The sequence below is a fragment of the Carya illinoinensis genome, chromosome 9 (assembly GCF_018687715.1).
Source record: "Carya illinoinensis cultivar Pawnee chromosome 9, C.illinoinensisPawnee_v1, whole genome shotgun sequence".
Lineage (NCBI taxonomy): Eukaryota > Viridiplantae > Streptophyta > Magnoliopsida > Fagales > Juglandaceae > Carya > Carya illinoinensis.
In genome coordinates, this window is record NC_056760.1 from 3,026,804 (window position 1) to 3,048,661 (window position 21,858).

The following is a 21,858-nucleotide window of genomic DNA, read 5'->3' on the forward strand; positions in this document are numbered from 1 at the left end:
TATCCGTCTTCACAAAGCAACCTAAAGAGAGCCAGCTGTTTCCACTACGAACGTGACTCGTAATGGGGTCCGTCCGATCAGATATTCCAAAACAATGGCCAGGATCTTGCGATAGTGCATTTGAGGTTCATTTAAGCTGAATTTCATTTGCACGAGCTTTACTCGTTTTTAAACAAGAGGGCGGGTACCTGAGCCTCTCAAAACAACAGTCCCTTGAACGGAGAGACGCAGAAAGAGACCAAAACAAAAGGAGAGAATTTCATCTCAAAGGTGCATGCTTTCTCTTATCTGATTAACATTTTCGAATGTTCGCAGAGAATGCTAACGAGTGACGATCGTTTGATGTTCCAGATACTCTGCTTTTGTGATCTATTTTTGTGCATGATTCTTGACAATGTTGCTGCATTGTTTGTTTATTAATTTAACTAAGAAGTGATGGCTAGATTCAGATCATGGGTGAATGGAAATGCACTTCGTAGATTAATATGCATGTGTTGGATCCATGGTGGGTTTTGTTGTCTTCCTCTCAATGTTCTGATTTTCGCAGATGCTTTGATCGTATCGAAAAGTTGTTTACATTATGCAACAGTTACCATTGTTAGCTAGTAAATTTTAGATCATAGGTTAAGTTTTTTCTTTTTCGCAAATTGGCAGTTGTAAAGATTGTAGATGTCCTTGTATACTTTCAAATATGCGTGCGAGAGCGGTTGCTTTCTGGTATAATTAAGTTATAATGGCTGAGCAATGGATAGGCTTATGTTGTCGAAATGGCATACATACATATATAAATATATATATATATATATATATATATATATATATATATTGTTTTGAATTGAGAATTTGAGAGTCAAGGATTAGAGAAACTGGCTTTTACCATGAATTGGCATCAAACCTTTGCATGCATTTTGCTTGGGTTGAATGATATGGATGTCATAAGATGGTGAATCAAATTGCTCGCGATATGCTGTGCTATGCATAGTTATGATTTGTAATGGTCGGGTTTTTATGGAACAGGCAATAGGAAATGGCAGAAACTGAGGATATTCAGCCTCTTGTCTGTGATAATGGAACTGGGATGGTCAAGGTACTAATCCAATATCTACCGTAGTGTTCACCATTTTTGTTCTGGTTCGGTTTTGGTTTCTGTCTAGTTTCAGACCTAGATTCTAATTGCATTGACGGATCTGATCTTTTCAGGCTGGATTTGCTGGAGATGATGCTCCAAGAGCCGTGTTCCCTAGTATTGTAGGTCGCCCACGTCACACTGGTGTGATGGTTGGTATGGGCCAAAAGGATGCCTATGTCGGGGATGAGGCCCAGTCTAAGAGAGGTATTCTGACTTTGAAATACCCAATTGAGCATGGGATTGTTAGCAATTGGGATGACATGGAGAAGATCTGGCATCACACCTTCTACAATGAGCTTCGTGTGGCTCCAGAAGAGCATCCAGTTCTCCTCACAGAGGCGCCTCTCAACCCCAAGGCCAATCGTGAGAAAATGACTCAGATTATGTTTGAGACCTTCAATACTCCAGCAATGTATGTTGCCATTCAGGCCGTCCTTTCCCTTTATGCCAGCGGTCGTACAACCGGTGAGTAATTATCAATTATTCATATGTTCTGTTAATTTGTTTGATTTGATACATGACACTGAAAGTTTAGAAACAAAGTCTCAAGAAACTCTTGGTACAGGCAATACATTATCATGTATTTCATTAGATTCTAATGTCTGATAAATTCAAAACACACAAGAGTTTGCCCTTCATGACGTGAAACATGTTCCTGGAATTGATTTGAGAAACAAGTTGTATTCATCACGATTCACAATGTTGGGGCATAATTTCTGATCATCAGCATTTCTATGTCAGAAGTTGCTCTTCTGGCTTTTTACTCAGCCAGTAGCTGGGTGAGGTTATATTACTTTTACACAAATCAATCAAATGTGTGTCTACAAAGAAATTTTGGGGAACCAAGTGAGAGTGCCCTTCAAGAACTCTTAGTTCATAGAGATGATCACTTGCACTGTAAGTGATACCATGTGTTCATATATTTTGCATTGTGCTTGTTGTCTTTTAGGTATTGTTCTGGACTCAGGGGATGGTGTGAGTCACACAGTTCCTATCTATGAGGGCTATGCCCTCCCACATGCCATCCTGCGGTTGGACTTGGCAGGCCGTGATCTCACAGATGCCCTTATGAAAATCTTGACCGAGCGTGGTTACTCATTCACCACTACTGCTGAGCGGGAAATTGTAAGGGACATGAAGGAGAAGCTAGCCTATATTGCTCTTGACTATGAACAAGAGCTTGAGACAGCAAAGACCAGCTCAGCAGTGGAGAAAAGCTATGAGCTACCTGATGGGCAGGTGATCACCATCGGTGCTGAAAGATTCCGCTGTCCTGAAGTACTCTTCCAGCCATCCATGATCGGAATGGAGGCTGCTGGCATCCATGAAACCACATACAATTCTATCATGAAGTGTGACGTTGATATTAGGAAGGATCTTTATGGCAATATTGTCCTCAGTGGTGGTTCCACCATGTTCCCGGGCATTGCTGATAGGATGAGCAAGGAGATTACAGCATTAGCTCCAAGTAGCATGAAAATTAAAGTGGTGGCACCACCAGAGAGGAAGTACAGTGTCTGGATTGGAGGCTCCATCTTGGCATCTCTCAGCACCTTCCAACAGGTACTGTGCATTTGTGCTCACCTGTGTGTGTTGCTTTGCGTACCAATATGACCATATATGCATGAAAAAAAAATCCAAAACAAAAAATTATATTGATGGTAATAAAGTAATACAAAACGTATTAGGCTTTGATGTTTAAACAAAAGCAAGGTTGCCCATTTAAGTTTCTAACCAGCATTATATCGTTCGCACGGTCATTTTCTTTTTAAAGAAAAAAAGAGATACATTGTTTAGATGGTAATTCAAGCATTGCTGACTGGAAAAAAAAAATCCCTTCTTCTTGGTGCAGATGTGGATTGCAAAGGCAGAGTATGACGAATCTGGGCCATCAATTGTTCACAGGAAATGCTTTTGATCATGCAAAGAAAGAGGTGGGCAAAGACATTATACGATACATTTTGGGTTACAGAGAGGCTTCCAATCAAGTGGTTGCAGACTTCCCTATTTTTATTTCTTTCCTATTTCCCATTCATGTTTGTTTCTCTATGTTTTTTCTTTTGTTATCCTGGAGCGGTGAACATGGAGACAAGCAAATTAAGTTTAAGATTCAATTTTTTTCGTAACTACTTCGTGGTAGAAGGGTTGTGTATTGTTACTGATTCGATTTGGGGTGAAGCAGAAATTCTTTTTTGTTATAATTTATTTTAAGGTTATTTTGATTAATTATAGTCTCATCCTTTTTTTTATGTGCTCTGTTTTCTGCAACTCGAATGAACGATTGGTGTTTATATATTGTCGTAATATTGGCGTAGTTGTAGCCTACATAGATGGATATCTACCGCAACAAACACAAGAACTTTAATTTTTTCCATATCAACTACTTGAATACTCATCTCTTCATCAGTATGCCAAATCTGCGAAACACCTACGAATACGAAGAAGGCCCTGTATCTCGCGTCTGTTTTGCATAAGCATTGACCATGAACGTATCCTAGTATTTCATGCGCCAAACCTGGTGTAGGTTTCTTCATGCTGCATGGCATCAAAGCGGCATGAACATGGTAGAGTTGCATATGGACGAAAGATTTAAGGAGAGAATTGAAAGAACGAACGAAGATGTTCTTAATAGAAACTTTGCTAAGGGAAAAGTCTTGAGCAGAAGAGAGCTCACGGGGAAAATTTGACTGAGAAAGTGTTGTTTAGTTTCGTTTCTTCATCGCCAGGATATTTTGGTAGTTGGGGAAATAGTACTTAAACGTTATCACGAGCTAACACGACACTCGATGTTTTTGCCTTTGCAGTCACTTTCGAAACGGTGAGTTCAGATGCGCCTCGCCTCACGTGTGAAACTTTTTTGCGAGGTTTGAAGATGTTGAGTGGGAAAATAACACTTGCAAACGAGAGAAGGAGTCTGGGTTTTTTGTCCATCACAAGTGCTAGGTTTTTTTTAATATAATAATTTTCTAGTTAATAGACAGGACCGGACGAGCATGCAATATAATTATTCATTTTAAATTTTGGCATCTCTAGTCATAGACGAAGAACCAACTTTCTCTAGAGTTGAATGACATAAGTTCTAATTAACGGTTATGTGTTTGTAAAAACAAAACAGGTTTGAGTATATTAATTTCTTGAAGAATTCTCCCCTGAATACCCACCGAATAAGTGTATTGTTTTTGTGATTTTTGATATTTTTTCATTCATTTTTTGATATTTTTAAACATTTTTGTTTTAAAAAATCACAACATCACTAAAAAATTTTACTTAATCACTAAGCCAAAATAAATAAATAAATAAATTTAATTCGGGATACTTTTCCTTTCTTGAAATGCAAATCGACATCCTAGTTCGCTCTAACATCAAGACATGTACAACATTTACTATAACGCCCCAATAGAAGATCCAAACCACATTATTTATACTCTAAAAAAATTAATCAATGATACAATTAGAATCTAATTGGAACCTTATAAAGAGCAAAAACTTCACATTTTCAAGCAATGTGGGATCTCATACATCACCTACCTTCAATCTTATCATATGGAGGTATTACAATCTACCCCTCTTAAATTTCCGATTTCCCTCCCTAAGGTAGGTAGATTGCAATATCCCATATGATAAAGATAAAGGTAAGTGGTTTATGAAATCTCATATTACTTGAGAGGAAGAAGTTCTTGCTCTATATAAAAGGGGCTCTAATTGTATCATTGACTAATCTTTTTTAAAGTATAAGCCATGTGGTTTGAACCTTCCATTTGGACGTTACATTTACCAAACTCATTCAATTAAAGCAATGTTCAATAACAACAAATTTATTCAAACAAACTGTATAATTGCACAACGTCTGAGTGTATACAGACCCCCAACATAAGAACCTCCAAAAAGAAAAAAAATCCGTAGATTTCCTTACAAGAACCATCGAAAGGGTGCATATCTTATGGAAAAACAGGTTCCAACTTCGCTTGTAGAAGAAACTTGGAAAGGACAAAGTGAAGACTCAAAGAAATGATTATGGAGTTGAAAAAAACGTTGAATGAACAATTAAAAGGCTTTATGAACCCATCTTCTTGTACCAGACTGAGCCATTCAAGTTGCCTGGTACTTATTTAAGATAATGGACCAAGCACTCACATCAATCCTTGAAGAATATTGAAATTTGATGGACCAACCGTGTCAATGAAGCCTCTTACCGACAGCTCTGGTACAGATATTTTCTTACCCAGCAAATCATGGTCTATGAAGATAACGACAACTGTAATATCATCGTGAAAGAACCGCCTGACCCCCTTTTCAACATTTTTGAGATCATCATATCTCATCTCCCTTTTCCTAGCTGCTGCATTTAAAGCTGCTTTGAGAAGTCTCCTTGCGATTCCCTGATATTGCAGGAAAACAAATAAAGGGTGGAAAATTACCGTCTCAAATAAAAAGGGCTAAGTATGATGAAAGGGGTGCAATAAAAGAAAAAACATACAGATCGAGGGTTATTATGCACAATATCAGCAGCTTCCTGATTTGTTATGTGTTCCCAAAGTCCATCGGATGCAAATATGAGAAATTTGTCATTGGGTTGTAAAACTCTTGTACATACAGATGGTTCTGATGTCAGCACAGGTCGATGGATAGGTTCAGCAAGGTGGAATCGCGGAAATGAAGGATCGAGAGAAAACTCTGGCCTCTTCAAGTATGCATCACCTATAGATCTAGATACCTGAGACAAAAGCAAGTTAAATAGTTACAAGCAAAGTAATTGTCGCTGATCAGTGTAGCAGGCACAAAATTTCAAAAATGAGGACTAATCAAAGACATAAGTGGGTACAAATATCCCTATGCATGGACTTGACTATTCAAGAAAAAAGTCACATAGCTTCTGTGACATTTTAAACAAGATGATGATAATAATAATAATAATCTTACATGCAATTAAAATTAGGTTATAGAGCACAAAAAAAAAATCAACCTACTCCCACAAGATCTTGAATTTGTTGAAGGCTCCAATAACCACAGCATCCATTTGGACTAACCTTCAAATTCAGAAAATCTTAAAAACTACCATGTATGTACAAATGTCTCAGAAAATATATTAATAATATGAATTATTTATTAAAAAAAAAGAGACTAATGCAAGCAATACAAACCTAACAATAAGCTTTCTAAAACCCTTGGAAAGCAGAAAACTATAATTGGGTAAGAAGATTTTTTCTGTAAGCCTGTTCAATTTGCGATCAATTTGAACTAATGACTTGAGTGCCAAAGGTTTCCATAAAACTGCATCACCAGAGATGAAAGATATACCATGAGTGCCCCGTGATGAGGCCTTGTTCCCCAGTCAATAAAAAGTCTTAATTCTGTGGGGGTTTGTGTGAATGTTCATCCACAAGCACATACACGTGTCCAATGGAGCATATGAATGTATTTAGGTACAAAAACATATCTAATGACTTAAAAAACTCGGAAGTGCAATCACTTTAGAGAAACGGGAATCTTTTCAAGAACATATCTTCAAAAACAATTGGGAACGTACACTATTTGGAGCAAAAAGAAATCACAGAAGAAGGTAACCACTAAAGTAAGAGCCAACCTGAATGATGCCTTTGATACGCCAGACTCCTTGCTTCATGACTACAACATGTGAATCATCTGGATGCCTGGACCTGAGTTCTTGTCTAACTTCCTCCATACTTGCATTGTGATCCCTGGTCAATTGCTCAGCAATTATCTTATTAGATCTGCCTAAAGAACCAATAACAGCTCGAGAATCACCCAAATTGGCAACATATAATGTTCCTCTCCAGATCACCCCAACCAGGCAACAAGAACCAATTGCAGCAATTAGTGGTTTTATTCCCCAAGTCCTACGAACAAGACCAAGGAACCCATCCTCAGTTGCAGAGAAAGCACTCCGGAGGACATCTTCAGACATGGTTCCATTTTCTTGAGCAAGTCCTGCAGAACAAAATATCAGATTCACCACTTGAGATTCAAAACTACCTAAAATCAATAAACAAACAAAGGGTGACACCCATGAAGTATGAAAGAAATAAGCAATAATACAACCTAAAGAACATAGGAACATATCTAACTGCCTGCTTTGACATAACTTCTGACTAAATTTACATGAAATCCACTTCATATTTTTTTTTCTTAAAATAATACCAGGTGGAGGAAAGAAGTGATTACCATCATCAGTACAACTATACCAAGAACAAGATGAAAATCCAGCACTTACAACTTTGTAAGCCAAAAAAATCCAGATCCAATAGTCAAACAAATATAAAAGCATGATGTAGACCTCATATTCCTTGAAGTCAAAAATTTCATTTTATTTTTCCCATAGCAAGAGTTAAGTGTAACCCTATCTTAATATAAACAGCCTGTTATTCGGAAAACCAATGATTTTCAAATAGGAAAAATCAAAGCCCTCAATAACATTGAAACTCTTGACTAGAATCATAGATACACAAATGCCAGACCAATTACTTGGATGAGAAAAAAACACACACTGCCAGTTTTTCCCTCGTAAAGTCTGGGAAGATAGAATAACATGCCTGCTAACCATTTTCTTTTCATTCCTTTTTTTATCAGTAAAAGATTTTTCTTTACCGAACAACAAAGAGAAATGTTCACAAGGGGTTGGAAACTGCTCCATTCATCATTTTCTGCATTCAACCCACTTTTCCAAGTCTATAACTGCATTAGTTTGCATGGAAGTTGGATTTCAGTATTGGAATCACAGCTCTATTTTCCAGATTCATCAATAGGTGATTTATGAATTTTCAATAACTTTTGAATCAAACTACATTTTATCCAAGTGAACCAAGCAGCAAGGGTTATCAGCATTAAATTCCAAGTACCCTCAATGTACTAAAATAAATCTACAACAAAATTTAGATCGTCCGAATTTCACAAAATTGGAAAACCAATTAAAAATGTATGCACAAATCATACGAAACCCCAAAAACCTAAATACTCGACTCCAGTCACCATTGATACAACGAAACCCAATATTTGACAAACTCGACCACCATGAATCACACACCAAGCAGGAAGACAAACAAACACAACAAATTCGCCGTAAACTAGATACATTAGCTTTAATAAAAATTACTACCAAAACCATTTACCCCAATAGGAAAATTCATTGATCTGCCAACAAAAATTAGAATATATAAAATAACAAACATGAAGATTCATCCTGCAAATTAGTTCAAGGCTAAATAACTTACTCAAATTACCAACATACCACCCAACATAAGAAGAGAGCAAAGATATATTGTCACCGAAACAGACCAATAAACCAAACAAAAGAATGAAACTCAGGAGCAACTCAAAGACTCACTGACTAGATGTAGAAAAAGATGGTCGCGGATAAAGCGAGACGCTTCGGGGCCGCCATGGCCGTCGTAAACGCCGACAAAAGTGGCGTTTTGGCCGGTCTCAACCTGGCTATGATCCTCGATGACCTCATTGGCCTGGACCACGGCGAAGGAGAACTCGCCTAAGGAGTGCTTCTCGAGGTCCCGACACCAGAGGAGCGAGTCACCGAGCATAGAATCAACGTCATTAATATCATCCTTGTTCATACGGGCATACCGCCTTACTGGCTTCCAACACGCCGACGCCATCCTTGCCAGCCACGAGAACATCCCTCATTTCCCTCACCAGCAAGGCGCGGAGAATTCAGAAGTGAAAAAACAAATCGCTTTGCAGAAGAACCAGAAGGGTGTGACTTTGTGTAGCAAAAAGTAAGAAATTTTAGGAAGATGCGAGAGAGAGACCCAGTATATATGTATCTCCCCCTTTTTTCTTCTTTAAATTAAGGAAAGAGGTTACTGAAGAGTGAATGATGGATCAAAGTAGAGAGAGAGAGAGAGGCAGTGAAATCAAATATAACAAATATGATGAAAGAGGGTGAAGAAAATGTGATGATGGGTTGCACGGGAGAGGAAAGAGGTCGGGCTGGGGATCAGAGTGAAGAGAAAGAGTGCGTGTGGTAATGGAAGAAGGAATCTGCGTGTGCAGGGTGTCTTTGTGAGAGAGGAAAAAGTGGGAAATTCTGGTTTCCGGCTAGAGAGAGAGAGGGGTTTTACAGAGAGGGGAAAGGAAATAGTAAGAGGAAATGATAGGTGGGGGTGGAGGAGAAGGGAAAGTTGACAAAAACCGCGTGAGGAGTGATGCTAATTAGCATATATTATTTTTTCTTGGGAAAATCCGTTTGTTAACAACAGCCAAAAGGGAGTATTTCATTACACCTTTTGGTCCTAAAATCATTTTTTTATTATTCCCAATTCTAATTTGTTATATTAAGCCGAGATTAGTGGATGTGGGACCCGCTTCCACTTCATCATGGGCCCCACAAATATTTAAAAAAATAAAAAATACATTTACCTTTACTAGAGGGCCCAACCGGGTTCGAACCGGTGACCTCTTGATCTGCAGTCAAATGCTCTACCACTGAGCTATGGACCCTTGTACGTGATAGAAGATAAATAAGAAATATTAGTTTATTTAAAAGAAGGAAGATGCCATGAGAATCCAACTGCAATTATGTGAAGAGTTAGCATTTTGCAATGCATCCGGTGCATATGCTTGCCAGATTATATATGTTGCTCCAATGCAGGTGCACCCAAGGGACAGGACAAAGTGTTGTGAGATGATGAACCATGATGTGGGCAAAGGACACGTGTGAGTTGAGTAAGTGTGGCTTATAAATTGACACACCTCTGTTGTCTAGAGAAGGAAAAAGCAGAGGATGAGTAGTAGTTGTGTTAGAGGTATGTTGTTTTCGTCCAACGGGCGAAACACACATGCGACTTGTGAAGCAACTTTTTATTGTGCTTCTTCACATTCACAAAAGCCCCCCCCATTTATTGTATTCACCCCTTCAGCTTACCTACATCTTCTCATCTCATCCCAAAGAGTACCAAATTGTACAGTTAGCATTTATCATTTTTGTTGCTGCCAACCCATTAAATTAGACGGTTCTGATCTCGTTAATATCATATGAACAACTGCTCACCAGAAAAACCAGTGCCATATTTTAAAACATGTGTTGTGAAATTTGTTGTGCCGGATATCATTACTCGACCTCTATATTTCAATTTTCAACCATGTATAATGTGTCTCCATATGGTTTTGCTTCTCTCCGTATTTCAATAATAGCTGCCTAGTTACTCGAACTTCTCTTATCCATATTATTGTAAAATTCTAAACAGAAATATATTTAGAAACTTCAAGTCAAAATGTAAATACCACGTGATATCTTGTGCATATAAGTTCATACTTCATAGCTTAGTTCAGTTTTGTTACTCTTGTGTTTCGATTCACCTTGGTTTCCGGGCAAAGACTACTTTTTGCTTGTGAATTATTGGCTTATTCTGCAAATCTTTCTACTATGCAACTGTGGTCCATGCCAACAAATCCAAGGACAATTTATTTATTTATTTATTTTGACTTTAGAGCTCTGAGTTCAACTGTACAACGTACTGTAAAGATGGATGCCCATTTATCATCTCAATATTCACAGGCGTGAGAGAGAGAGAGAGAGAGAGAGAGAGAGAGAGAGAGAGAGAGAGAGCTGAATCATCTTGATTTATTCCTTATTGGTTTGGTGAAATGAATACTGATATACTTACAAATACAAGATATGAAATTTAATGCCAATGTACAAATGGCGTATTAGCATATTTCCCCTTCCCATCTAAAGGCAATGGCAAATCGAAAAGCTTTAAAATTCCAAGTAAGTGAGAACTCCAGCTCAATCTAAACAATGTCATTTATCAAACGCTTATGCCGGTGGTAATGCTTCTCCATAAAAACTTTTGAGGCCCCTTCTACGGTTTTATGCCATGTCTGCATAGATTTTTCCACAGGTAACCCATTAGAGAAGAATAAGAACGAAGAAAAAAAGACGTATGGAATCACCAGAAATGTATAATTGTGTATGTAAGATTTGAAACACAGCAGGATTTAAACAAAAAAAAAAAAAAAACGCATTTGAAGGGTAATACAAACAAGAAGCTCACCTTCTCAATTCTCCCCAAAATGGATTTGTTATCCCTTGCCCTGAAGGGTGACCTCCCAATCCCAAGTTGCCGAAGCAATGCCGACCTCCTTTTCACTGCCAGAGGAAGAAGCGACCTCCTCTCTAGTAAGCTCGCACTACTATTTGATGGGCTCTCACACTGATCACCTTCTCTCGTTCTCCTGCTCCTTTTCCGGGGTTTTAACACCCTCAACTCTTTCCTTACCGGTGCCTCTTCGGCGGAATCCGAATCCAGTTCGGCAAACTTTCTGAGCAGTTCATCGGAGGACTTCTTATTCACATGTTGAACCTTGGCGGGGCTAGAGGAGTCCATTATAGAAAAAGAGAGAAAAATTTGCTAGTATGTATGAAGTTCAGACAGGGATGTGAAAATGAAATGCATAAATATACGGGGGAGTACCAATAATACGTTGGGTTTGTGTCTTATTACATGAAAAATGGACCGTTGGGGAACGCAAATAATGATTTGAATATAATGTCAAGACAAAAAAAATAGCCGTTGGGGAAAGCAAAGGAGCCTAATAGATCAATGATGTTAGGCACGTCAGACGCTGATGGGCAATAAGAATACAAACGTATTCCAATTAGATAAGATGGGGAAATTGCCCCCCAACATCATTGTTGACACATGTTGGCGCCGCCTAGTGGCAAGTGGCATAAAATTTGGATCTGGTTCGAATCTGGGCAACGATATTTTATATGGGTTTGGGATATATCATTTTTAATTTATTGTTTGAAAGCCATGTGTTCGTCTTTTTCATGTACAAACATTTAATTATAACTTCTGAACTGAACCTGAAAGCTACTCTTTTATAAAAAAAATTAAAGGGATACCAATCGAGGTTCAACAATTGAAGCCCGGTTGCAGCACCATGAGATTCCGATGCTTTTAAGTATTAAGAATTGGTAAGGAAAATGTATGCATCCGCACCCAACATTAACAGAAGAGTTCTTGAACATTAATTTATAATATACTTGGGGACAAAAAGCATCGATGTATCCTATGTTACAACCATGGTTATCTCCTCAGGCTTAAGCTTCAGAGATCCACTCGCTGGCTCCCTTCCAGTCTCTGTGGGTTTCACAAATATGGTTGCATTCAGAAGTTAGAAGTTGACTTCGTGAAAATCTGTGAGAAATTGAACATAAAATGTTAATAACTATCAATTATAAAATAAGTGTAGCCGCTTTCAAAAGTCTGATAACCTTTAGTCGTGTCAACTTGCAAAATTGGATAGAAAAACATTGGATTCATATCACTATCATTAAATAACCTGTCAATGAACTTCAACGCTCCTATAAGTTTGAGAAAAATGATAAACTTACAACTCTTACAATTCCATTTCAAATGAAAAGTAGTTGTATAAAATTAAAATTATCTTTAATGAAGTGGTATAATTACATTGATTAATTGTTAAAAATTAGTTATAAAATAAACATATTTTCATGGTCGAGCCCCTTTTGACATATTTTCATGGTCGACCGTTTTTCTAACATGCAGAAGTAAAAATGGAGGAAGGTAAACCAGATCATACTTGATTTAAGGGGAAGCTCTATCTGACTATCTGAGGTGGTACCGTGGTAGGCCAGCCTCTAGGATATCTTGAACCAAAATGTAGCCAGCGTCAGTTTCCTTTCCATGCAAAGCAACAACACTGCCTATCATGCGCACCATGTCAATGCCAATGAACATGCTTTATACAGATAATGGTTAATACCAAGTTGTACTCCGGAAAAAAAAAATACAAGACAGATCAACCACAACTCAAATTTTAGGCAAAGCTGAGAAGAATAAGAATAACAAAGTTGATCATTCACTGCTAATTCCGCACATAAATTTCACATACTTTGATGAAAACTATCCAATCAATTGTACCACAAAGACCAATTAGACCTATATTATGATTTGAAAGAACAGTTCAACAAGCCAAGGTCCTCTGGACCAAATGGCATAAGATCTAATCTGATCTCCAAATGGGAGAACCTGATTCAAACCCCTCACCCCTGTATAAAAAACAGCACAACAAAAGCTGCATTCATCATACTAGAAATACGGAACATTTAAAAGGAGTAATGAACTTCATAGATTAAGCCCCCAAGAACATCTCCACCTAAAAGTGGACTAAATTTCTAGAATGACAAACTGTAATGCAACTAAAGATGACTGAAATCACACTGGCTCGAAAAAACATGAGCAACTCATTGACAAAAGAAAATTTCCCAATAGCTTCAAAAAAACTAGTTTACTACGATCAGATTCTGAAAATGAATTTTCTTCCGACGGTATGATATGTTTATCATGAAACAAACTTGTTACATATACAGATGCTAAGGGCACATTCCCAGCAAGCTTAACTCTTCCACTATTTTCTTGTAAAACCAACTTATCATCTGGGTATAAAATTATGAGGCTTGACAAGTCGAGTCGCAGATCTCTGTATATTGCAATGAAAAGCTATTCCATCTAAAACTCCAATCTCAATCATGAAAACTAAATATGACAAATAAACTCATTCATAGTCAATCACAATTGACAATAGCTCCTTGGAGTACTCATCCAGAACACAAGGTTTGAGTTTCATGTGCTTGTACAGGGTTCCACCTAGGATGCATTCCTTGCCTTCTTCCAATCCAACTGCAAACTGTGCAAACTGCGAACCCAACAAATCTCTAAATTACTTCACCGAACTCTATTTATCTAATTTGTAGTACCTTGCTTGGACATAACAAACAAACAAGAAATTCTTAGATTGTGAAATTTATGATAAAAACCTAAACTAGGCATTCGAGATGCCCCCACAAAATGAATGGTAAATCCATGGCCTCAATTCTCAACCAACAAAATATAGCTACTGTAAACCGGGGAAATTGAGGCCTTATTTGGATGAGGTGGGATGAGAAATTTGTTAATAGTTGTAAAATAGTTTGTGAATAATAGTGAAATAATTTGAGTTAAGAGTTTTATTGAGTTTTGAAAAATGAGAGAAAAAAATTGAATAAAAATATTATAAAATTAAAATATTATTAGAATATTATTTTTTAATATTATTTTTATTTTATAATTTGAGATTTTTTTTTTTTTTTGTATTTTTCTATGGAAGTTTTAAAAAATTATAATGATTAGATGAAAAAAATATGAAAGATAAATTAAAAAGTATTATGTTTTAATAGTGTTTAAATGTTGAGATAAAATAAAATAAGATGAGATGAAACCTTATCAAAGGAGGCATGAATAAGCAAAAAGTGGGTGCCAATATATTGATTTCCTAATACCCCAAAACCCTGGTCGTAAATAACTTTTTAGTTATAAATCCGCCTTTAAGAAACACAATTTCAAATCATTCCCCCACAAACTTGAACTCCCAAATTCCATACGTTAACACTACCCCTACAAAATATTGTGTAACTAACAAAACCTACGGAGTTTATCAACACGGCAATGAGCAAGCTCTCACAAAGTCCCAAAACCCTGGATTTCGCTCTGTGGAGAAAAGCTAAAACCTAAGTCCAATTAATAAGGAAAAATATGGTAGTAAGCGATTCTACACACTAATATGCGCATCCATCCAACGTAATTAGTCAGAAAATCAACCTTTAATGAAAATGGTACAAATTTAAATTTTGAATATGAAGATAACAGTTTTGGTATGCAGATCAATATCCAAATTCGTTTGTATATAACAAAACTCAATTAATAATGTACACGAGTGAACAGAAAATTTAAAGAATAATGATACTTGATAATCTAAAACTTACTGCTTAGATAAAAAAATACAAAATACAAAGGTAAAGCTAAGATTTGAATCTTCATTTTCTTGTATTTTTGGACGCTTTTTTTATTTTGAATGTATTTTAAAAAAAAATTGGGATACCAATCGAGGTTCAACAAGTGGTGCCATATCACTTTTTTTTTTTTTTTTTTTTGATGAATGCCATATCACATTTGGTTCATATCAAGAAAGGTAATTTAAGCGGTAAGGTTAAGGGAATAACGGTACTCAAACTTAAAACGGACGAAAATACAGAATACCAAAATGAATGAAGATTTCTGGGACCAAATTTGATTGCAGAAAAGGTTAATAAATACCCCCAAAGATTTAAAAGCACGAGTTACCTGTTAATTGGGGTTTCAATGGGGATGTAGTAATAATGTAAATCAAGCAAAAGTCTACAGAGGTAACGGAATCTGGCTCGAGTCAAGACCTCGGTCATGACCGACAATCAAACACCAAGATCAAGCATCCTCCGCTCCTGTGATACGATCTTCTCTGCATAGCACCAGCTGGCATATCTCCTGCACTTATTGTAACTGTTTATTGCAGCAACTTTATAAATCTAAGCATCTGTACATGTAATGAGTGTTCAAATATATAAAATTCTTGTACCTTTTTATGGAGGAGGGTTCGCATCAAATGGAGACGAGAAAAGTAAATCTGGCTCTACTGCTGGCCCCTGTACGTCTCCTTCTGAATCTCAAAGTTCTTATACTGCAGTCAAGAATGCCAAAGTCAAAATCACGAAAAAAAATAATCAAACAGATGTCAAAACCGTCATCAAATTGCAGAAAGTCTATGGCGTTAGGGTTCTGAGAGATATAAAAAAAAAAAAACCTCTATATGCACCTGGAGATGTAAGAATTTATTAAGAGTTGGACAATGGTAAGAGTACAAGTTTATTGATAATTTTTTTTCTATTGAAAGGGGAAAGTGCTAGTGAGATGCAAGAGTTAAAAATTAATGAATACGGAAGAGAAAGAGGTATTTAACAGGGAGATATAGGAGGTAGATTGTTCTCTCTGGAGATTCTTCTCTGAGTCGACTTCCATGGCGGGAAAAGAGAAGCACCACCGAATTTCACGTAGATAGAAAGTTAAACTAATAAATATAGTTAATAGAAGCCATTTCAACCAGGTCGGGGATGTAGCTCAAACGGTAGAGCGCTCGCTTTGCATGCGAGAGGCACGGGGTTCGATACCCCGCATCTCCATTGTTTCTCGCGTGTCCTAACTATTGTTTCAGCTTGACGAACAATACCCTCGGAGCGACGTCGTCCCGTCTCTCTCTCCCTTCCTTCATCCACTGGTTACCATTTTCCTCTTCACTGGGTCCACTCTCCAGACCTTGGGTTTCCCGCTATAGCTCTCATCCTTCAATGGCGTCCTTACAAGGCTCGCTCCTCTCAATCTCCGCAATCCACTCGAGTCACCAATGCTCGTCTCAGTTTTTCTCTACCCCAGCCACAGGTACTCCACTTGTCTCCCTCGCTAGATCGCCGGGGTCTCATCGGAAATTGTACGTTTTCCGGAGCATTGGCAGGAAGTCCTTCTTCAGAGCAATGGTGCAGCTGGCCGTACAGGGAACTCCGGCAGCTTACGCTAAGGAAATGGAGAGGCTTTCCGCTAAAGAATCCCTTCTTCTCGCTGTGAGTGTCACTTTTTTTTTTCCTATTTATAAAATATAGAAGCAGAACGTTTTATTTTATACTTCATTCTATTTTCGCATGATTTTACTTGTTCAAATTGGTTCCCTTATTTGCTATAGTTTACTTTAGTTCTTCAATCCGATGCTTAAGTCAATTATTGTAAGTTTTATTTTTAATTCACTCAGTAGAGACAAGCTTTTAGTTTTACGAATCTGCTTGGTTGCTGAGAAAATATTTGAAATGAGAAGTACAAAGTTTTGGCATGTTATGTAATTTTCATTTCTTCGGTTGTCTTGGTCCTTAGTTTCATTCATTTGACCTGATACATATCGAACTTAAACCATTTATTAGTTGTTTCTTCTTGCTTTAAGTCAAAGATATGTGGAAGAGCAAGAATTCGTAGCTTTAGTGTGTATTCATAGCTTCTATGTCCGTCTCCGCGATTTTGATAGGTATAATTTTATAATTTTCTGATTTGATTCGTACAGAAAATTATGGCATTTTGTAAATTCTTAAGCTCAATCTCTTTGGTATTTGTTTGTGGGGCCATGCTTCCAGTTTAAAGATTCTGGTGGTTTTGAGGGTTTAGTAACTGGTAAGACAACGGATATACAGCGCATCGATGTGAATGAGAGGATAACTGGCTTGGAGCGGCTCAATCCGACGCCCAGACCAACTACGTAGGTGCCTATTCAAGCAAAGAATTTGCATATCTATATACTTAGTATGAGATGCTAACTTGTTTCCTCAGCTATCCAGATCGCCCTTTCTAGAAGGTAGATGGAATTTTGAGTGGTTTGGGTCTGGAAGTCCTGGATTATCCGCTGCTAAATTTATATTTGAGTGAGTACTTTGTTTATTATTCAGTTTGCTAGTATTTTCAACCTTTACCACCCTTTTTGGAAGTGATGGTAAAAGCCTTCCGTTATTCATTTAAATTTGGTCGAATTGAGTGGTGGCTAATAGCCTTGGTTTGATGTCTGTATTGTTGTAGGAGATTTCCTTCATCTTTGGCTAATTTGTCAAAAATGGATGTGACGATCAAGGAAGGATATGCAAAGATTACAGTGAACATGACATTACTTAACTCGGTAGTAACTTAAATGTCTATTTATATGTCCTCACTGTAGATGATTGCATCAATATGGTATTCTTGCATGGAAGTTTATTTGCGATTCAGTATCCAGAAAATGTCTAAAAAGATATATTCTGTGCTCTTTGGGTTGAAAGGTTGGTTTGGAAAGCATGGGAGTTTCCCATTTGGAATGCCCTTTTGCTTAATGCAGAGAAATAATCATATGCTTAGTGGTGCAAAGTTGTCTAGTGTTGATTGAAATCAGTGTTCTTCAGATTGTTGTTCCAAGTGATTTCTGTGCTTGGCACTACTTTTACGATTTCTTTTGTACATTTTATCAACTCCCCTTGTTTGTGTTTGTAATTGTTGAGAGCTTTGTGTACAGGAGTTAATGTGGGCATATTATTGCTTGCCACAGTGGACTTTTACATCCCATTTTAGTTTTCTCATTTTTGCTTTTATTCTGAAGTGCTTTTTGGTGAAATGCAGATAGAAAGCAAATTTATTCTATCCACCAGGTTATCCATGGAGGGACCGCTTCGTATGAAAGAGGAATATGTTGAAGGGATCCTGGAATCTCCGACAGTTATTGAAGAAACAGTACCAGAACAGCTAAGAGGTGCTTTTGGTCGGGCAGTTAATACGATGCAACAACTGCCAATTCCTATTCGAGATGTTGTTGCCACAGGGCTAACAATTCCTCTTAGTAAGTCTTTTTTTGTAATTTCTTTTCTAACTGGAGTTGAACAAATGAACCTCCAAATCATAGATTTCTACCAATCCATTGGGTAGATCTATCTTGGGAAATCAACTTAATTTGGTTCTATTATGTATAACTTTTATCATTTTAATTGGAAACTGAAGCAACTGATCATGATCCCAGAAAAAAAAAAAAAAAAAAAAAAAAAAAAAGTGTTGATTTTTTAAATCTTCCCACTAGTTGCGCGTAACCTTGGGTGGTGCTGTAAATAAAGAGTTCAACTGACCATGCAAACCTGCCTGAGGTGTGAGAACCTGCAGAGGGCCACAGAGGTTTTCATGTAGAAATGTTATACATCCTTTGTGTGTGGGTTTGTGTATGAAAACACAGTCTCTCCTGAAACCCCTCCCACTCCCCCCACACAAAACTTCTCAACAATTTTCTTCAGGATTTGGGCATATTGAGTGATGCTGTTTCAATTTCTTTGCCGTCCTTTGTTGTAGCGGACAAGTACTCCCTGCAAATGCCTCATTGGAAAAATATAAATTCATAAAACAAGTTATATATGGAAAATAATGGTTCAAATTTCTTTTTTTGTTAATTTGATAAGTAACAGTTCAAACTTTTATGGAATCCAATGAGAGTTATCATATTTTACCTGTATTTTTTCAGTTGTATGCTGAGCTCTTCATTTCCTGTGTACAGGTGGATCTTTCCAGAGACTATTTATGATTTCTTATCTTGATGATGAAATACTTGTAAGTATTTTTACTGAGCATAAACTCCTTGAACAAGTTTGAATAATATTTATATATGTTGTCCTTGAAATTTTGTCTCACTGATACTGCTGCAGAAGTATATAATGATGTATAGAAAATCAACCTCTGCCATCTTCAATTGCTGTAGTAACTCTTAGGGGATGTTTGGGAATCAGTTTTATCTCAACTCATTTCATCTCATTCTCAAACATCACTCAAACAGAAACGTTTTCAACTTAATCATTACAACTTTTTCAAACTAATTATCATTACAACTTTTTCAAATTTCTAAACAAAAAATAAAAAGAACTCAATTTTTTAAAATTCCAAAACAAAAATTATATTCTAACAATATTTTAACTTTATGATATTTTTTATTCAATTTTTTTTCTCTCATTTCTCAAAACCCAAAAAACACTTAAACTATCTCACTACATCTTATTACTATTCACAAAATTCTCATCTTATCTCATTTTCCAAGCATCTCCTTAGTGCAACTTGATCAATGTGATTAGAGTTTACTCTATAAATAACCTTTGCTTTAATTGGGGATCTCGAGCTGGAAATGTTTTTCAGGGGAAAGTTTTGGTAAAAATGCGTTCGTATCATGGAACCAATCTTGAAGGAAAAGTGGAGGGCCTTTTTGTTTGGCAGGATAGGAAAAAGTCAATTCTAAAAAAAATTGTCTTTTATTTCTTATTTTTTCCGTTTTCACCTATTTCTAGCTTTCATATTGCTGATTCCTTATACTATTAGCACCATTAAACTAATTCACTTGAACATTTCTTCTTGTACCTTTCATGCTTGTAATCTAGAAAGTTTCCTAAGGGTCACTTCGAGTTCTATGCACGTGTGTATTCCATGCACATGTGCATGCCCTCTACCTTTGGGCAAAGTGATCATGAATAAATTGTGACAGACAGTGAGAATGTAAGAAGAATCTACAAACTTACATAGTGGTTGCAAACTTGGCTTCCCAGTTCGTTAAAGGAAGAGAAAGAAAGTAAAAGAGGACGATATTTGCAGTAAATAATCAGTATGAAATGGGGTAGAGGGGGTGACCGAGATGATGGGCAAGTGAAATAAGTTAATAACATTTATACTCACCATATCCTGTTATGTTACTGTCATTTGAAAGGATGATAATGAAGACTTTGTGAGTTTGGTCAAAACCTGATTTGTAGGAATAAGCTAATAGCAACTAGTACCAGAATTGTTGATTTTTGTGACCATATAAATTCTTTTTGCACAGATAATAAGGGATACAGCTGGAGTGCCTGAAGTTTTAACGAGATTGGACGCGCCCCCGTCTCCCTTGGCAGAATCCGTTACGGAGTATGAGAGTTAGGAATTTGTACATGTATGAAAACTGAAAAATTCCCTCTACTTCAATCACCCTATAAGAGTTTAGAATTACATTCTTCTATATATATCTCTCTCTCTCTCTCTCTCTCTCTCTCTGAGCTGCTTCGAACATTCTAGTACTGCCAGCTTGTAAATGTGAACGAACTTGCTTGTGTGGGGTGTGAACTAGCTTGACTAAAGGGTGCCGTGCTGCTTTGACAAAAATAATGTTTGCAGCCACACCATGCAGTTGACGGGGGTTACCCACCTCAACCCGTAAGACAAATTGCTCTACTTTGGCAATTTAATACTTGTTTGTTCCTTTTTTTTTTCTTCTTTTTCTGGTCTTGCTCTTCCACGCCTCTTTTTTTAACCTCTTAAAAACAAAACCCCATTCCCATGGGTCAGCAAGACGGCGAATTAGTCATTTGAATCCGATAAGATTTTTTTATAAGAGTTGTGTACCATATACGAACAAAACACTCATGATCTCACATCCATCGTTTTGTGTTGATGTACTATTAACTGTTAGATCAACTGTATTTTTCAAAACAACAAATTCAATGCATTGATAATTAATGATGCAAATTAAATGATAATTAACAGAATATAAATAATGCAAATTAATGAATTACACACTAAAAATAAGAGTGAAATACAAGTGATCATCTCTCTAAAAGTTTATTATCTGTTAATGCCACTCACAATTAATTCCTTGATTCAACCCGAAATCAAGCGGCCGGGACTATTTTATTTTTTATTTTTTTATTTATTTTTGTTATTTAGGAGTAAGGACATATATATATATATATATTATAACAAGTAATTATTACTGGAGTCATTAATTTTTTGTCCATCGAGAGAGTCACCGGCCGATAGAGAAAAAAAAATTGTATTTTTTAAGGTTTTTTAACATTTTTTTAAACTCATTAAATATTTTTTAATAAAAAATAAAAATCACAAATTCATTAAAAAAATTTTACTTAACTATTAAGTAAAAAAAAAAAAAAAATTCAATCGACAGCCTTTGCCTTTTCATTTTCTCCCTTGAGAGCCTCCAAGTGAAGCTGAAGTTTTGTTTTTAGAGAAATCAACACATTAGCTAGTATACGCCACCAAAGTTGTAACATATTATGTCATCGATCCTAATCTAATAGTTTAAATTTATATATATATATATATATATATATATATATATATATGTAATGGCCAAATTAATATCCCAATCAACCGCCGCCCAAGGAATCAATAATATTTGCAATTTGTGATTAAAGTTTACCAAAATATGTTGACTTCATCATTTGCCCATGTTTTCAAGTCAATTATTAATATTAAACTTGGTGACAAGCTGCTAGCTAGGGTTTTTCTTTTAAAAAAAAAAAA

The 21,858-nt window shown here is 36.6% G+C and overlaps 4 protein-coding genes, 1 long non-coding RNA gene and 2 other non-coding genes across 7 annotated transcripts; 3 read left to right on the forward strand and 4 right to left on the reverse strand.

The window, feature by feature from the left end:
• Positions 1–127: 127 nt before the first annotated feature.
• Positions 128–3,355, forward strand: LOC122277635 (actin-like). The gene is made up of 5 exons (XM_043087714.1): positions 128–270; positions 1,018–1,087; positions 1,201–1,594; positions 2,079–2,692; positions 2,982–3,355. Exons 2-5 carry the CDS (start codon positions 1,028–1,030, stop codon positions 3,045–3,047), a joined length of 1,134 nt encoding a protein of 377 aa, XP_042943648.1. The 5' UTR covers positions 128–270; positions 1,018–1,027; the 3' UTR covers positions 3,048–3,355.
• A 1,573-nt stretch (positions 3,356–4,928) lies between these two features.
• Positions 4,929–9,309, reverse strand: LOC122276055 (probable protein phosphatase 2C 68). The gene is made up of 4 exons (XM_043085494.1): positions 8,472–9,309; positions 6,714–7,078; positions 5,607–5,843; positions 4,929–5,508 (listed from the first exon to the last, which is right to left on the reverse strand). Exons 1-4 carry the CDS (start codon positions 8,776–8,778, stop codon positions 5,260–5,262), a joined length of 1,158 nt encoding a protein of 385 aa, XP_042941428.1. The 5' UTR covers positions 8,779–9,309; the 3' UTR covers positions 4,929–5,259.
• Positions 9,310–9,529: 220 nt separating this feature from the next.
• On the reverse strand, positions 9,530–9,601 carry TRNAC-GCA. The gene has a single exon. It is a non-coding gene; the product is annotated as a tRNA-Cys (tRNA).
• A 1,103-nt stretch (positions 9,602–10,704) lies between these two features.
• LOC122276057 lies at positions 10,705–11,589 on the reverse strand. Its single transcript, XM_043085496.1, has 2 exons — positions 11,158–11,589; positions 10,705–10,984 (listed from the first exon to the last, which is right to left on the reverse strand). The coding sequence occupies exons 1-2, from the start codon at positions 11,488–11,490 to the stop codon at positions 10,895–10,897; spliced, it is 423 nt and encodes a 140-aa protein (XP_042941430.1). The 5' UTR covers positions 11,491–11,589; the 3' UTR covers positions 10,705–10,894.
• A 2,729-nt stretch (positions 11,590–14,318) lies between these two features.
• Positions 14,319–15,941, reverse strand: LOC122276058. The gene is made up of 3 exons (XR_006228748.1): positions 15,800–15,941; positions 15,563–15,664; positions 14,319–15,471 (listed from the first exon to the last, which is right to left on the reverse strand). It is a non-coding gene; the product is annotated as an uncharacterized LOC122276058 (long non-coding RNA).
• Positions 15,942–16,090: 149 nt separating this feature from the next.
• TRNAA-UGC lies at positions 16,091–16,163 on the forward strand. Its single transcript has one exon. It is a non-coding gene; the product is annotated as a tRNA-Ala (tRNA).
• Positions 16,164–16,328: 165 nt separating this feature from the next.
• LOC122276056 (probable plastid-lipid-associated protein 13, chloroplastic) lies at positions 16,329–20,801 on the forward strand. The gene is made up of 7 exons (XM_043085495.1): positions 16,329–16,598; positions 17,157–17,278; positions 17,358–17,441; positions 17,593–17,689; positions 18,163–18,379; positions 19,079–19,131; positions 20,384–20,801. Exons 1-7 carry the CDS (start codon positions 16,329–16,331, stop codon positions 20,477–20,479), a joined length of 939 nt encoding a protein of 312 aa, XP_042941429.1. The 3' UTR covers positions 20,480–20,801.
• Positions 20,802–21,858: the final 1,057 nt, after the last annotated feature.